The 17,475-nt window shown below is 42.2% G+C and overlaps 1 protein-coding gene across 3 annotated transcripts in view; it reads left to right on the top strand.

The window, feature by feature from the left end:
* Positions 1-10,319, top strand: part of PIK3R1 (phosphoinositide-3-kinase regulatory subunit 1) — an 86,723-nt gene extending 76,404 nt beyond the window's left edge. For all 3 annotated transcript variants that reach the window (XM_060635643.3, XM_060635644.3, XM_060635645.3), the window contains 9 exons: positions 1,340-1,442; positions 2,135-2,233; positions 2,336-2,516; positions 2,727-2,852; positions 3,583-3,725; positions 3,929-4,105; positions 4,204-4,272; positions 4,910-5,080; positions 6,006-10,319. In XM_060635643.3, coding sequence (XP_060491626.1) covers positions 1,340-1,442; positions 2,135-2,233; positions 2,336-2,516; positions 2,727-2,852; positions 3,583-3,725; positions 3,929-4,105; positions 4,204-4,272; positions 4,910-5,080; positions 6,006-6,195 — 1,259 coding nt within the window. In that variant the 3' untranslated portion in view covers positions 6,196-10,319. The remainder of the gene's footprint in view (positions 1-1,339; positions 1,443-2,134; positions 2,234-2,335; positions 2,517-2,726; positions 2,853-3,582; positions 3,726-3,928; positions 4,106-4,203; positions 4,273-4,909; positions 5,081-6,005) is intronic.
* The last annotated feature ends 7,156 nt before the right edge of the window (positions 10,320-17,475 follow it).

The raw sequence follows: 17,475 nt of genomic DNA, 5'->3' as shown, positions 1-17,475 counted from the left end.
GGGGAGGGGGGAGGTTGACAACTACTGTAAACCGATCCTCTTGAGTTTTCTATTTTTTATTAATTTGTTGTAACTTAATAAAAATTAGTTTGATCATAGCTTGGACATTAAATCGTTTGCCTGTGGAAGCAAGCAGATCAGGCTGTCTGTTGGTAAATGGTTTTTTTTCTTACTTGAATAGATATGAATTGAATTCCAGTTTTTCACTGGTGTCTTTTGTTAATCGAGGTCCTTTGCTATTTGTGTTGTATTGTTGTGTATCTTTCATACTGTTCCTTTAATTAAAATGATGCGTCCTTTGTGCTGCTTTTCTCTTTTGACAGTGGATGGGAACAGTGGTACTTTGCAGTGATAACACTTGGTACTTTAGAAGGCATGTAGAATGTAGCAGTGATTACAACTCAGTTGTAGGTGACCTGAAACTATTCTAAATCAGACGCTGAGACTTTGCCTACTCTTATATTGAGACACTATATTGAGAAAAGGAGTTGGCTTGCCCTTATTTCATCCTAGTCCTTATACAGTGTTCTTGATAGACTCCTGAAATAATTTTTGCGTGAAATACTGTCCTTTAAAACTTAACGACTTAGAATTAACTTACAAATCCTAGCCTTATTTTGCTTCCCAAATTTTCTTCCCGTATTAGCCCTGCTCCCAATTAAGAAATTCAGAAACACTTGACATTGAGGAAGAGGGATATGGTTTTTAATCAGTCTTGGCATATAGAGCACAATCTATCCACTAGAATATTAACATGAATGCTAAAGAGATTTAGGTCACAGATGAGTTTCTTAAAGTGGCTTTTGGCAAAAGAGGGCCTGAAATACTAAGATTAGAGAAACCCAATTCCTCCTCTTAAAACATATTGCTGTAGATGAGCTTTTTTCTTACAGCAACAGCATTTGTGGAGGACAGAAACCAAATTTGTCTTTTATAATTAAATAAGAGGAGGAAATTAAAGCCAACCCATGTGATTCCTCCTGCTCATATGTTCATGGTTTCCTATTTTAGATGGATTTGATCAGGCCTGAAACTTTAATATAACTAGAGCCTAGAAGCAGAATGCCGGGACTCAGGATTTACTCTGAAATACACTCACATGGCCAGCCGGGTTTATTTGTTCATCTGTAAGCCGTTCTCTTTTTTTCACTTCCTTTTCTTTTTGATCCATGCTCTGAGAGATGCCTTTTTTTTTTTTTTTTTAAAGCAAACGATCATGTTTCATGGAGTTGTGAATTACTGCTGTATTTCATAGTATTGTAAAGAAACTTAGTTCTCATTGCAACCTTCCACCGTAGTTGGGATCGCAAACAACTTTTTGTTTCTCTTTAATCTACAGCATTGCCTCCTAAACCACCCAAACCCACTACTGTAGCCAACAACGGTATGAATAACAATATGTCCTTACAAGATGCTGAATGGTACTGGGGAGATATCTCAAGGTAAGGCTCCACAAACTCTGGAGTTTTCGCTAGAGACAGAGCTCTGGTTTTAGAGAAAGAAACACACCAGCTTGCTGAGTTCCATTTTTAGGATATCCTCCAACATAAGCATGAAGCATAGTTGGTAGTCTTCCAAAGAAGACCAGAGAAGTCCCTGAGCACTGGGGAACTGTTGGGTGCTGGATGCCACAGGAAATTAAATACTCGAGAAGTCTCATTATTGACAGAGAGGTCAGGAAAGCACCAGGGTGAGGTGGCCCACTGCCTTAAGGGAGGGTCCAGGGTCGCTTTCTGTTAGGCAGAAGTATAAGAATTAATGTTAGTATCTTGTACGTATGAAAAAGGCCTGTTTATTCGTAGCTTTTTTTTTTTTTTTCTGAAGGGGAGGAAGGAGTCCTTTTCAGGATCATGACTTTGTGAGCTCATTGGCCAGAGTGATTAGTGTGTTTGGACCACCGATAGACCAGTAATGAAAGGTTTTTTTGTTTTTTTTTTCTTTTAGCTCCCAGTTTGTAATGAGATGAAATTTATTACATTTCTATATAAACAATACATATAATCAGAAAATGCAATTAATAAAGGGGTTGGGGGGATAGAGGCTCTCTACATAGTTGGTGCTTAATTTTGCTGTGAAGCTAAAACTCTAAAAAAATCCTCAAGGTGAGCTTTGTCCTGTGTCCTTTTCATTTCAGGGAAGAAGTGAATGAAAAACTTCGAGATACAGCTGATGGGACCTTTTTGGTACGAGATGCATCTACTAAAATGCACGGTGATTATACTCTTACACTAAGGTGAGTCCGGGAACATAGCAACGCTTGAGGTGTGTAAGTAGACACTGGAACACATTTCTAAAGAAGATTGTAATCATGCCCTTTATTTTATTGTGTTTACAGGAAAGGAGGAAATAACAAGTTAATCAAAATATTTCACCGAGATGGGAAATATGGCTTCTCTGACCCACTAACCTTCAACTCTGTGGTTGAACTAATAAACCACTACCGGAATGAGTCCCTAGCTCAGTATAATCCCAAACTGGACGTGAAATTACTTTATCCAGTATCCAAATACCAACAGGTATTCAAAACTGAAATGCTCACATTACAATGTTTAGACAAGACACTTTCAAATACTTAGAAAACATTGTGAAGCAGGTGAATTGCATGTAATAAAATTTCAAAAACTTTATACCTGTGGTCACAAAATTACAGTTTGAGTATGGCCAGTTACTGGACTGCATAGCTGATGAACTGAAGTTTTCTCTCTTCTCATCTCTCATTCTTCCAGGATCAAGTTGTCAAAGAAGATAATATTGAAGCTGTAGGGAAAAAATTACATGAATATAACACTCAATTTCAAGAAAAAAGTCGGGAATATGATAGATTATATGAAGATTATACCCGTACTTCCCAGGTGAGTTTTTTGCTAAAATCAAATTAAAATCTCAGAACTCTTAGTTACTAGAATCGAACATGTGTCAGTTCGGTTTAGGAAAAAGAAAGTAAAGTTGAGGTTTTGCTCATCAAGTGGGGGGAAAGATCATGTATTTGCAGATCATTGTTTAATATTCATAGCATCTCTAATAAACCTTTTAAATGAAGCTCGTAAGTGTCAGAATGAGAAGTTCTCGTGATGATAATTGCAGAGGTCGCTGGGAGTTTCAAGTGGATTTGACGTAACAACTCAAAGTTCCACAAACTTGTCTGACCTCCAAAATGAAGATTTAACTTTTTGATGCCCTGTAATAAAAAAAAAAAAAAAAAAAAGTATAGAAGCTCCATTTATGGCAGTGTTTTCCTGGAGAGGTAATCTTCTCTAGGCTATGATGTATCTAGAACCACCAGAGGGAGTAGAAGGCAACATGGATTCCTTAAATTGCTGATAAAGGGGAATGGCTTTTAAAATGAAAACTATAGGAAATTGTTAGGCAGTCTGCTTTCATAGACTGGGAAAATTCCCAAAGGAAATGTGTGCTTCTGTGATACTATTTTAATGGGTTTTATGAATTAGAGGCCTTCCTTGCTAACAGAGTCCCTTCCATGCTAGACAGGAATACCATCAAATGTCCCGGCAGTGTCTCACAATAACAAATTATCCGTTCTGTGAAAGGTATGACATTGTCTTATTAAACATTGTGTTGTAGGAAATCCAGATGAAAAGAACAGCTATTGAAGCATTTAATGAAACCATAAAAATATTTGAAGAGCAGTGCCAAAGCCAAGAACGGTACAGCAAAGAATACATAGAAAAATTTAAACGGGAAGGCAATGAGAAAGAAATACAAAGGTTGGTGAACCATGAGGGTTGTCCCTGTGCTCAAGATAATAATGCAAATCCTCCAGAACTGTTGAAAGATGATCTTGCTTTCTGCCCTTTGAATAATTTTTAAAAATGGCAGCATGAGAAAGCATTCTTTCTGACTTTCTATAAGCTGTGGGAAACCATTGTGGTGAAGCAGGTCATGACCGATGCCTTACTCTTGCCTATAGGATTATGCATAATTATGAAAAGTTGAAGTCTCGCATCAGTGAAATTGTGGACAGTAGAAGACGACTGGAGGAGGACTTGAAGAAACAGGCAGCTGAGTATCGGGAGATTGACAAGCGCATGAACAGCATTAAACCAGACCTCATTCAGCTGAGAAAGACAAGAGACCAATACTTGATGTAAGTCCTCGAGGCAGAACCCTGGGAGCAAATGACCGGCAGTTGCCAAAACCAAGGATCCATGATTAATGCATTTTCCTTTTCTAACTGTCTTCCAGGTGGTTGACTCAGAAAGGTGTTCGGCAGAAGAAGCTGAACGAGTGGCTGGGCAATGAGAACACTGAAGAGTGAGTACTCACTGTAGGTGGGAGGCTGGCTGGGGGGGGGGGGGGGGGTCTTCATGGTAAGAGAACTCGTGACTTGCTTTGTTTGCAGACCAAGTGAGGAATTTCACGGAGTTTGGAACATCTTCTGTAAACCACACTGCATTATCCAGAATGTTACAAAAAAGGAAAGTTTAGTGAAGGATGCAGAGTTAGTTTTTACCCACAGTCCAATTGAGTGACTCTGTCTAGAAGGAAGGCCCCAAACCTGTAAAAATCCCCAGTGGGTTTCTGGAACAGTCGGGAGGAAAAAAAGGACACAATTCTGTTCAGTGTATCTTTAAAGCTTAAGGCTAGGTTTTGTTTGAATTACAGGAGAAACTGGCAGTCCTCCTAGTCAGTCGGTTTCCTGATCTGAACTGGACAAACAGGATCGTTTGATACCTTCCCCTCTGCCCAGCTGCCTACATGTAGCTCCTGACTTACAAAGAGGAAGAGTCTTACTACTGGGGCTCTTTGTCCAGGGAGGTCACATGGAAGGCTGAGCTCCACGGCCAAGTGCCGCCTGAGTCAGAGCCGCGGTGGCTGGCCTGACGGGCTCGGTGGGAGAGGTGACCTCTCCCAGGGCTTCATGTCAAACCTTTCTCTCCTGCCTCCTTAGCCAATACTCGCTGGTGGAGGATGATGAGGATTTGCCGCACCACGACGAGAAGACATGGAATGTCGGCAGCAGCAACAGAAACAAGGCTGAAAACCTACTCCGGGGGAAGCGAGATGGCACCTTCCTGGTCCGGGAAAGTAGTAAACAGGGCTGCTATGCCTGCTCGGTAGTGTACGTATCTTTCTCTCCTGTCAGATAGCTGCGGACGTGTTTCATTCATTCAGTCAACCAAGCTTCGAAGAACCTCACAGTGCCATAACCTAGAGTAGGAAGTAGAAAAGATACAACGTTTTTCAGGTCTAGGCAGAAGCATAGAAACCTGCTGTTGAGTTCAAAGACTGGGGTTTGGGTCTCAGTTCACCAACTACTTCATCTCATCATGAGCAGTCTCGATCTTCTCATCTTTAAAATGGAAGTAGCAACACGGGGTGGGGGGGTTTGTTTTACTTCCCAAGGTTAATAGCGTTACAATATGAGGGAATTCACACGAGAGCTCCACCCGCAGGTCAAGTCTGCACCAGGAACAGGGCCCAACAGCCAGAGAGAGAGGTCATTGGCCTTGAGATCAGTGTACCCAAGAGAAGACCTTTCTGGCATGTGGCATGTTTTCCGTTTATGTCCCATGTGTTTGGGGAATACTGTGAACACTAAGTTTCGGATCACTATGAGTTAAGAAAAGCAAGTATCCTCTGGGACGGAAAGGTTCTGAAAATTGCACCCAGCCATCTCCCTCCATTTAACCGGAGAAATATTCCTACTGAACAGGAGGGAGAGAGTTGAGGATAAATGCAACGTGAGAGGCTGGTCTGCAAGAATGCAATTCATGCCTGTGCTAACCGTAGAGCCCTGCTCGCATGGCGGGGCCGTCGGTGATGGTAGTGCGCGTGTCCTCTACCCGATCTCGTTTCTCAAAGTCACCCTGTGACACGTCTGCCACCTTCAAGATGAGAATACAGTGGCTCAGGAAAGCTGAGGTAGCAGCCCAAGCCCGTAGCTCCCCTGGGAGTGTTCCCTTCCTGGAGCAAGGCCCGCAGAGGGTACTTTTTCACGAGGACCCTTTTCTGAAAACCGTGTTCTCTCTCTCTGTCCTCTGCAGGGTGGATGGCGAAGTGAAGCACTGTGTCATCAACAAAACGGCAACTGGCTACGGCTTTGCCGAGCCCTATAACCTGTACAGCTCCCTCAAAGAGCTGGTGCTACATTACCAACACACCTCCCTCGTGCAGCACAACGACTCCCTCAACGTCACACTAGCCTACCCGGTATATGCACAGCAGAGGCGATGAAGCACTTGTCCTCTGATCCTTCTCCTGGAGCTCAACCACCCCGAGGCCTCTGGAAAGCACAGGGCTCCTCTGCAGCCTGACCTGTAATTGAGCTGAGGAAACGCAGCCATCTGCCTTCAGATGGGACTCGAGCTTTCGACAAAAAAGTAGAGGGGAAGATACGCAGCCTAGCACTGTGCCAGGACCACACGTTTCTGGAGTCCTTGTCCTTTTTTTTAAATTTTTTTTTTTTTTTATTTTTTATTTGTTGGTTTAATTTAAAGCCACAAGGACACACAACACAAAGAGAAAAAGAAATGCAAAAATCTCTGCGTGCAGGGACAAAGAGGCCTTTAACCATGGTGCTTGTTAATGCTTTTTGAAGCTTTACCAGCTCAAAGTTGGGAACTTGTAGACCAGAGGGTGGACGGGCTCAAGAGCCCTGGCCTGGGGACGCTCGAGCCGGGCTGCTTCAGCCTGGGTATGGGCTGTGCACGGTGGACCCAGACACATCGCACTGTGGATTATTTCATTTTCTAACAAATGAACGGTATGTAGCAGAAAGGCACTTCGGCTCACCAGAGACGTTTTGGGAGAACGTCCACTCACGTACGTTCAGAGGAAATTCTGTTGTAGCTGAATGCCAGAAAGTGTTTCCTTTAAACTTTAAAAACCACCACACCAACAGAAAAATGGAGCTTGGAAAACCGGACTTTAAAGGACATTCATATATAAAATATGTACATAACAATGGATGACTAACTATCAAATAGATGGATTTGTATCAATACCAAATAGCTTCTGTTTTGTTTTCCTGAAGACTAAATTCACAGTGCTATGCAATTCTTAATTTTCATTGTTCTCGGTTTTAAATGTACCTTCAGAATAAGCTTACCCCATCCCAATTTTTGTTGCCTGAAAATATTATTGTCCCTAATTTTTTTTTGTTAATATTCATTTTGTGATTTTTTTTTTTAAAGAAGAAATGTGTACAGGATGCCAGTAAAAAAAAAACAAAAAAACAAAAAAACAAAAATGGCTTCAGAATTAAAACTATGAATTATTTTACACTTTTTCTTGTACAGAGTACTTGGCTGTTAGCCCAAGGTTAAAAAGTTCATAACAGATTTTTGTGGACTAAATGTTTTGTTGGGCAGTGCCTGATAAGCTTCAAAGCTGCTTTATTCAATAAAAAAAAGAGAAAGATATATGAATATGACAAAGTATTGCTGAGTTCAACAATGTTGTTTCAAAACTCTTAAAATACGGTACCAGGTAATGTGTGCTTCATTAAAAATTGTGAACTTCTTGAATCTGGGGTGGGGGTGGGGGGAGAGGTAGCAAAGGGATGTACAGGTGGGGGGAGGGAGGGCTAGGATGGTTTGCACTTTCTCCTGATTACAGAGAAATGAGTAACTACTTCACTCTTTTCCCACTTGGATCTGCGAGTTATTACACATTAATTACAAGTACAAGACCTACTGGAACGCTAACGCCATGGAGCAGGTCAGAGCATCTAGTTCTTAGGAAGAAAGGGAGCCTCCTGGGGCAGTGTCCGCCTTTGTTTGGACCACTGTTTTCAAGGTATCGTCGCTGCATTTAGACCATGTGTCTCTCCAACGTTAGACTACCCATTGCAACCATAAAGCTTCATTTTGGAAGAAGCATGATCTGAAAAACTATTTTCAATCCGCCCATGTGTTATTTTCCTAGCTTTCCATTCAATTGAGATCATAAAGCAAATAAACAGGATCCTCAACGTTACCGCGTTGGGCTGTGTCGAGCTCGTTAAGGTCCTGGCCGCTTCAGGAATCCTGACAGTGCTTCTCATTCATCAGAGTCACTGTGTGTGTTACACGTCACTGTGGGGAAAGGAAGAGGTTTTAGAGTGTTCTTTCCAATTCTGAGCAAGAGGGAGAGGTCTCTCTCCCTGACTGACATATGCAAAGTCCATTCTGTTCCACGGAAACTGTCCGTTTGCGGGGGGAGCAGCACAGGATCAGTGTGACGGTCCCTCTCCGGGTAGGTTCAAACAGGATCTTAAAAAAATCACAGTTTTCCTTTCCCAGGAGTGGTTCAGCCACGGCTTGCTTTCTGACACTGGGGAGGGGTTTTTGTTTTGGTTTTCAGTGTTGTTCCTTTTAGAAATTCTTCTGAAAATAATCAGTCTAGCCGCTGACTTCATCAACTGTAGAATGTATTTTTTTCTTCTTTACATGATGCTATGATGCTATCCATACCAAGAGCAATAGTCAGTCTTACGGCCAGACTGTCAGCCTTCACACTTGACTGTACTGATCTGACCGCCTCCCTCTCATCACACAACTGAGGATCCCCCTGGGTGTAGTCTGTAAGTGTCAACTTTAAAAACACCCTTCCCCTTCACACAGAAGTCTGACAACTAATTAAGAGTGGTTTATCAACTAGCATTTTGGTGGGGTTTTTTTGATAGCACATCCACGTATGCTGTTAGGTATAATTTTCATTTACTATCTGAAATACAAGATTGAAGATGGAATGTTTCATACCAAGTTTGGTTAATGTTTCTGGTTCAACACTCTGGCAAGGTGGCCTGGTATTCAGGCACCTGCCTTATTTTTGCGTTTCGCAAACATAAATGCAAGAGGAAAGTTTCTCTTTGAACAGCAGAGGCAGGATTCATCATTCCCTGTTATGTCGTAACTCACTAGATCTGTGATGTTACATCTCTGCCAAACGCCTTTTTAATTGCATGTAGCATACCCACCACATTCGTCCTTATAGATGTTTGACCAGAAGGGCTCTTTGCGTTCAATCAGACAGTCTTCTCCTAATAACACTGAGTGGCTCGTGAGTATGAATGGATACAGCAGAGGCATTCCTGATAGCATGCTTTTATGCATGCATTGATTCTCCCCACCCAATGTAACATCCTAAAGATAAAAGCCAGACGCTAAGCTAGCTGCAGAGAGGCTGGGATAGGGCTGTACAAGTGGGAGCACCGGGACCTGATCGTACACACGGAAGAAAAATCAGAACCGTGTGAAAAGGCAAAAAGCATGTGTTTGCAACATCTGACAAGTTCACAGCCCTTGATATATGTATATATGTATATGTGCATGGACTGTTTCCAGTACACCTTTCAGCCACAACAGATCCACAGTCATCGAGTTCAAGTACATAACAAGCAAATGTCTAGTACAATTCTTGTGTATGTGTATGGGTGGTTTGTTTTTTTTTTTTTCCTTTGAAGTTGCTTTGTCTTAAAAAGGTGAAAACTTTGCAAGTGAAGTGAGAAGTTCATAATTCTTTGGCTTTTTTTCTGCTTTTAAAAGTTACTCCTTTGGGGGAGCTGGTCTGGATGACTCACTTAACTTGGAAATCCTCATTTTCGGTGTGTCGAGTCACAATGTGTTTATGTGAGCTGTCACTGTGGGGAATCAATTGCTTTGTCATATAGCTGGTTATGAACTAGTGACGTGTTTGGGAGTCCTACTGATGTTCCTTAATGGGAGAAAAACTCTGCTGGTTTTAACACCTGTGCTTTTGCTATGCATGGTATCCAAGTAGTTGGAGAACAGACCCTGAAATCTGAGTTCGGGGCCTTTTAAGAAAGGGGCAGTTTAAAGCACAATGCCTCACATGGGACAAAGTTTGAAAATACCAAATTCTTATTTTTTAAAAATCTAGTTGTATAAAGTATTAGTATTATGAGTAGCAAGGGAACAGAATTGGGTTCATTGGAAACACTATTCAACTTAAGGTTAAACTTGTCACCATGCGATAGCATTAGCTGCCCGGGATGCTGCTATTAAAAAAAAAGAAAAAAAAAAAAAAAAGAAAAAAAATTTAAAAAAAAAAGCAAAACAAAAAAAACTCATTTATATGTGTGTATTTTTTAAAGCTACGATCTGTTCAATGTTTTTACAAATCTGTTTATATGACATTGTTAAAATAAAGTTGGTCTTTTGACGAGAGGGAGGATGTCATGGTCAGTTGTAATTTTGCCTTTACAAGGCAACGGGGGTGGGGGGGGTGGGGGGAGTGTGCCTCCTTGACATTTTGTTCAAGCTATAGATTCAATGGAGCTATGTCTTGTTGTTTTAAGTTGCTTTGATGCATTGTATTAGGTCTTCAAACAGAATAAAGGTTGTTTTGAAACTGAAGTTATGGTTTGAAGTCTCAGTGATCACCTAAGAAGCGTTTCTAAAATTGCTCTCTTGCTCTTCTGGTTAACAAACATCACTGCTGTTCCCAGGGCTTCCCACCTCCGTTTTCATCCTATTACCACATTATCGCAAGACACCACTTCACAGGAATGATAGGTTAGTGTTACTGGCGTAACTTCACCATATTCTCAGGGATGAAAAGAAGTTACCTCTAGGTGATGTGATATCATTGCAAAGCATGTTCTTGCTATAATGGCCACTGTCCCTCAATTCTTTCCCCATCCATCCATCCCACTTTGTTAAGCCTGCTGGTTTTGTCTCTATTCTGCAGTCCGCATATATTGAACACCCACAGGACAAGGACAGCCTGAGGCACTCTTCAACACGCCTAAGTGTGACACAGGATGTGGCGTGAGGCTTAGGGAGCAAAGCTACACTCCAGAGTGAGGTTTCTCATTGTAGCATCTAGTTAATACATACAAACCTTTCTTAATCTGCAATACCTTTCCTATTTGTTTTTTTTTTAATTTTTTTTTTTTTTTTTACATTTATCTATTTTTGAGAAACAGAGTGAGACAAAGCGTGAGCGGGGGAGGGGCAGAGAGCGGACACACAGAATCTGAAGCAGACTCCAGGCTCTGAGCAAGCGGTCAGCACAGAGCCTGATGCGGGGCTCAAACCCACAGACTGTGAGATCATGACCTGAGCTGAAGTCGGACGCTCAACCGACTGAGCCACCCAGGCGCCCCTCCTATTTGTTTTTATTGCTGAGTGAATTTACAGCGATGCTACTTTGCATGTATATGGCACTCATTCACCATGTAGGCACAGCAAGGGTCCTGGACCTGGAGGCGTGGTCTAGTAATGGAAATGAGAGGGGCACGTAAATACAGTCATGGCAACAATGACTAACAGAGTATGGCAGGAACTCTGATTCCCTTCCTGCTTTTCCCCTGCTCGGTTCCGTATCCCAGAGAACTACATTCCCAGGGTCTCTTGTCATCTGGCTTCTAGGTCCTGAGTCCTCCCGCGGCACTAACTCTTGCCAGATCAACCCTCCCGACCAAGGTTTGAGGGGCCCCAGGATGCTCTGCCTCTCAGAAGAAGCCTCTGGCTTCTGAGCTACATAGAGCCTCAGTGCCTCCTGCCATTTTTAGTCTGGCCCCAGGGGTGGTGGCAGCTATCGGCTATTGCTAATCCTCAGGATTCTCTCACCCCCACCTGTCTGGTTTCTGAGACCTTCCACCATGTGAGTAACCTATTCTCATCATTCAATTCTTCCTATCACAGCTAGATTTTTTTTTTCCTGGCTGACCTTTGATTGATAAACCATGTAAGTTCCATTCAATACTGTATATGCATCATCTCATATAATCCTTCCACAATTGTGAGTTTGAAGACAAGCTTTCCATTCTACGATCAGAAACTGAAGGAGACATGTTACATGATTTACTCCGATCATGCAACAATTAGAAGAGTGGAGCACTAAGCCGTGTGACTCAAGCCAAAGCTCCTCACGCTGTCACAGCCTTCCAATGAGAAATGCTAGGAAGTTCAAAGAAAGGTTTACGGGTCACTCTTCCTGATGAGGCGCTGAAGATGAGGTTTCCACTGGTGGACAGCGCACAAGGGACCAGTAACGAATGGCAGGAAATGGCAAAGGTTTGCTTTCCACCAGAGGTTCCTGACCAACAGCATTATCATCAGCACTACCTGGAAACCTGTCCCAAGTGCAAATTCGAGGTTCTCACCCTCAAACTACTAACGCAGAGTAGGCCCAGCAACATTTTTCCACAAGTTCTCCAGTTTAAAAAAGGTTTTTTTCCAATGTTTATTTTTGAGAAACAGAGAAAGAGTGCGAGTGGGGGAGGGGCAGAGAGCGAAGGAGACACAGAATCCAAAGCGGGCTCCAGGCTTTGAGCTGTCAGCACAGGGCCCAACATACGGCTTGAACTCAGGAACCATGAGATGATGTCCTGAGCCAAAGGCGGGTGCTTAAACGATAGAGCCACCCAGGTGCTCCAGTTCTCTGACTTTAATGCAAACTCAAGTGTGAGAATCACTAGTTAACATCACCCGATTGTCGAAATAGTAGTACCAGTATTTTCATTAGAAGCCACTGCTGGGCGCCTGGGTGGCGCAGTCGGTTAAGCGTCCGACTTCAGCCAGGTCACGATCTCGCGGTCCGTGAGTTCGAGCCCCGCGTCAGGCTCCGGGCTGATGGCTCGGAGCCTGGAGGCTGTTTCCGATTCTGTGTCTCCCTCTCTCTCTGCCCCTCCCCCGTTCATGCGCTGTCTCTCTCTGTCCCAAAAATAAATAAAAAACGTTGAAAAAAAAAAAAAAAAAGAAGCCACTGCTATTATTAATGAGTGACAGAAACATATTTTTACTTTATGATATAATTTACATTCATAGCATAGAGTCTATACAGAAAATAGACTGATTTTCAGTTTAAGAGATCTAGTCTTATCTTCGGTCTTTAATTAGCTGTGGGAACTTGGTCAACTCAGTTCACCTGTGTAGGCCTCTAATTCCTCATCTGTAAAATAAAGTTGTGAGTCTAAATATGCTCTAGAAGGAGTCCCAGAGACTGTGGTGTGATTTAGTAGACTGAGACTATTCAATCCCCTGGTTTTCCGTTAACCCACAACATAAATGGTGACTGCAGATCACTGAAGTTTACTGAGAACTGGCCCCTTGTGTTGCCAGTGACCATGGCCAAGAATGCATTAGCAAAATTTGGGTCCATTTACCTGAAGTCTTAAGGTTACACTTCAGGTGACTCCAAGTAGGAAGTTAAGTTCTCACTAACGTGAAGGTGACCGTACTGGGAAATGACACTGACTATCCAAAGCATGAAGCACTGAGTCAGAGAATGTGGCCTACCAAATCCTCTAGGACGTGCCAAGACTATAGTCATGTTGTAACTGACACCGTCTCAACACATTAAAAACTTTTTTTCTGAACTTCTCCCTTAAAGTCTGCCTAAAAATAAGAATTTTCTAAAGACTTACATGTAAGACTGGAGGCCATGAAACATCTAGAAGAAAACAGGAAAAAGCTGCCTGACATGGGTCTTGGCAATACATTTTTGGATAGGACATCTAAAGCGCAAGCAATGAAGTAAAAAATAAACATGGGACTACGTCAAACTAAAAAGCTTCTTCATAGCAAAGGAAAGTATCAACCAAGTGAAAAGACAATTTCCAGAATAGGAGAAAATGTTTGCAATCTATGTATATGAGAAGGAATGGATTAATGTCCAAAATACGTAAAGAACTCATAAAACTTAATAGCAAAAAGAACCCAAATAATCCAATTTAAAGATAGGAAAAATTTCTATTCAGGTCCTCTGCCTAAGAAGACAAATGAATGACTGAAGGCACATGAAAAGGTGGTCAATATCACCAATCATTAGGGAAATAAGTCAAAATCACAATGAGATTACTATTCTAACAAGTGTGAAATGCTATTATCAGCAAGTGACATAACCAAGATCGGGACATAGGTCATTCCTCATTTTGCTCCCTGTCACAACTAACAACTATTCATGAACAAAACAGCACTGAAAGAATCCTAGAATGCTAAAGCACCCCAAGTACCACAGAGAACAAGATAGACTGCATTACCAGGGTAAGAGGAACAGCTACCTTCTGACCACAGTGCCCTTCCCCTAGGCCAGCACCACAGCATGTCAAGAGATCTCCCCTGAGCCTACAGTTCTTCCAGTGGAAAAAGAGAGCCCAGGGGTGACATCCAGCCCTGCAGCACTGGGGGCAGTTCTTGAGAGCCGCTATTCTGGTTCTGTCCCATAGGGATCACAGGGGATTCTACAGGACATAAACACTGGGAATCTAATCATAACAGAGATAAGGGGAGGGGACTCCATCAACCAGCACTTGGATGTTGGCAGACCAGATTCCTAACAGTAGAGCCCAAGTAGTCATTCCCAACCAGCAGTTTTGCTCATCTGCAAAACCAAGCCGGAGTGTAGTCTGACCAAGGTACTTAACAGGGTGCAAGTCTGCCTGATTAGAGTTCTCAAACAAGAGGTCTCACCAGCTCTGAAGTCTGGTCTGCCTATGCAGAAAGGCTAAGTCATAGCCCCATCCACTGCAGAGCATGGCCCTCAGCCCCTCTGAAAGGAAGAGCTGATGAGAACACCTGGAGGCTGTATAATCCAGCATCATTCAAGCCAGGAGATAGGCAAGTTAAGCTGATCACCCTCAGAGCAAAGTCAGGGTTGTGATTGGGATCAAGGGGCATAGGTCAACTTAAGACCACAAAGAGTTTTAATGGCCTTGGACTTCCTCCTCCCACTGCACTAGGCAGAAAAACTAATTCATATACCATCTTTCTGGTGTATACAGTCTACAGCCTGCCTGACCAGAGAACCTTACCAAAACACATCAGGGGCTGCATAACCCATCCAAGAGCCTTGCTTACAGTTGGACTTGCACAGAGAGCGTAACTCATGGCTTTCTATGTCTATAGAACAACACCAGGGCCCCGCCTGGCCAGGATATTCAGTGTGCATGCTTGCCTAATTTGGATCCCCAAACAATGAGACAAACAGGCCCTGGGACCGATCCTATTGCTCTTCCAGGCCAGGGAAACCAATTCACAGCCCCACCAACTTCTGAGTAGAGTACCCAATCCAACTGTAGAATAAGCCTGACCAAAAAATCCAGGCAACTCTGGGGCCCATCCTGTAGCCTAACTTGGGCACGGAACCAAAACAGCAGTCCTGTACAACTGTTCTCAGTGTCATACCATCCCTCCCACTCCTCCTGATGACCTCAGAGCTTGAACAGTTGCCTCACCCCAAAATAGACCCTAATACCAGACCCCATCTGCCCAAGAACGTTACTGGCAGCCATGTCCCAGAACCCAAACTCAACTGGGTTGTCAAAATCTGTCTTTGCCAAAGGGAACCAGTGAAGTCCGGAAGAGGAAAACACTCACTCAAATATGCAGATACAAATGTAAGAAATCAAAGATCATCAAAAGTTAGGTAAATATGACCCCACCAAAGGAGACTAATAAAACTCTAATAACTCACCCTAAAGAATTGAAGATGTACGAACTGTCAAAGAATTCACAATAATCCTCTTAAAGAAATTTAATGAATTACAAGAATGCGTAGACTACTAAATGAAATTAGGAAAATAATGCATGAACAAAGTGAGAAGTTCAACAAATAAATAGAAACCATCAAAAAAAAAAAAAAAAACCCAACAGAAATCCTACAGTGGAAAAATATAATTACTCAACTGAAGAATTCAACAAAGAGCTTCAAAAGCAGACCCAACTATGAAGAAATAATCAGCAATCTGAAATGTAAGACATTTGAAATTAACCGGTCGGAGGAACCAAGAGAAAAAGGAACCAAGAAGAGTGAAGAAAGCCTACAGAACCTTTAAAAACAAAGCAACATTACTCTCATGGGAATTCCAGAGGGACAAGGCAAATGACAAAAGGGATATTTAAAGGAATAATGGCTGAAAACTCTCCCAAAATAAGGAGAGAAATAAACATTCAGATCCAAGAGGCAAAAATACCACAAAAAGTTTGAAGCCAAATAGGGCTACATTAAGATACATTATAATTAGATTGTCAAAAGTCAAAGACAAAGAATTTTAAAAGCAGGAAAAGAATGACAAGGAAGCCCCCATTAAGTCTATCAGCAGTTCTCTAAACAGAAATTTTTCTAGACAGGATATGATGTGATGACATATTCAAAATATTGAAAGGAAAAACCTGCCAACCAAGAAGACTATACCTAACAAAGTTGTCCTTTAGAAATGGAGGAGGGATAAAGATTTTCCTAAACAAAAGCTGAAGGAATTCATCACCAATAGACTTGCCTTACAAGAAATGCTAGGGGCACCAGGGGGCTCAATCAGTTAAGCATCCAACTTTGGTTCAGGTCATGATCTTGCAGTTTGTGAGTTCAAGCCCTGCATCAGGCTCTGAGCTATAAGCACAAATTCAGAGCCTACTACAGATTCTGGGTCTCCCTCTCTCTCTCTACCCCTGCTGGGCGCTCGCTCTCTCTCTCTCTCTCTCTCTCTCTCTCTCAAAAATAAACATTAAAAAAATCCTAATGGAGTTTTTTGAGTGGAAATAAAGGGATGTTATTTAACACATAAAAATCTAAGAAAGCAGTGTAAAACCTACTGGTAATGGTAAAAACATAGTCAAAGTTAGATTCCATAATATGGTAATGGTTGTGTGTAATTCACTTATAATTCTAATTTAAAAGTTAAAAAACAAATACAATAAAGTAACCCTAAGTACAAAAGTCTGTTATTGCACAAAATTAAAAAAAATATGTAAACTGTAACATCAACTTAAAATGTGAGGGGAAGAAGAACTAACAGTATAAAGCTTAGGAATTCTATTGAAGTTGTTATTAGTTTAAAATAAAGCAGTGTTAATTTTAAGATATTTTATGTAAACCTCAAGGTAACTTGGGAAAAACCTGTAGTAATTTCACAAGAAACTCCCTGGGAAGATGGCAGAGTAGGAAGATCCTTGCTCATATCATCCGATGGATACAAATACATAATGCCCACATCAGTGTAAATAACCTAGAAAAAAAAGTGGACACTGGCAGAACAGACTCTCCACAGCTCCCATGTAGAGATGAGGCCAAATTGAAGTGGGTAGGAAGGGCAGAGACACCATCGGGAGCTAAAAAGAGCCATGAGACTGTCCACAGAAGGAAAGGGCATTGTGGATGCAGGGAAGAGAAACAAAAAAAACACTTGCACCAGGGGGCCTAGGCACGAGGAGCCTGCACAGGGAAAACAAATCCCCGTAACATTTGGCTTTGAAAACTAGAGGGGCCAACATGCAGGATTTCTTACCATCCGCAGACTTAACACAAGGAACTTTAAAATTCTGCGGTCTCGGCTCTAGGACAGCTGAGGGGTGAGAGGAAACTGAGTCCCTGCCCTTCAAGACATAGCACAACAAACAGTCTTGATGAAGTACAACATAGAAACAATAGTTTGACAACTGGGATGTAGGAAAGGAAGGTGTGTTTACTAATCTGAGAACATGTGCTGGAGGGGGCAGGGATCATTGGGAGCCTTCTCCAAAAACAAAAGAGCTTCTTCTACCCCACCTCCCAGCCTAGATACATGGA

This window comes from Panthera onca, chromosome A1 (genome assembly GCF_046562875.1).
Source record: "Panthera onca isolate mPanOnc1 chromosome A1, mPanOnc1 haplotype 2, whole genome shotgun sequence".
NCBI lineage: Eukaryota > Metazoa > Chordata > Mammalia > Carnivora > Felidae > Panthera > Panthera onca.
The sequence above is the reverse complement of the archived record's forward strand: the minus strand, read 5'-3'. Positions and strand labels throughout refer to the sequence as shown.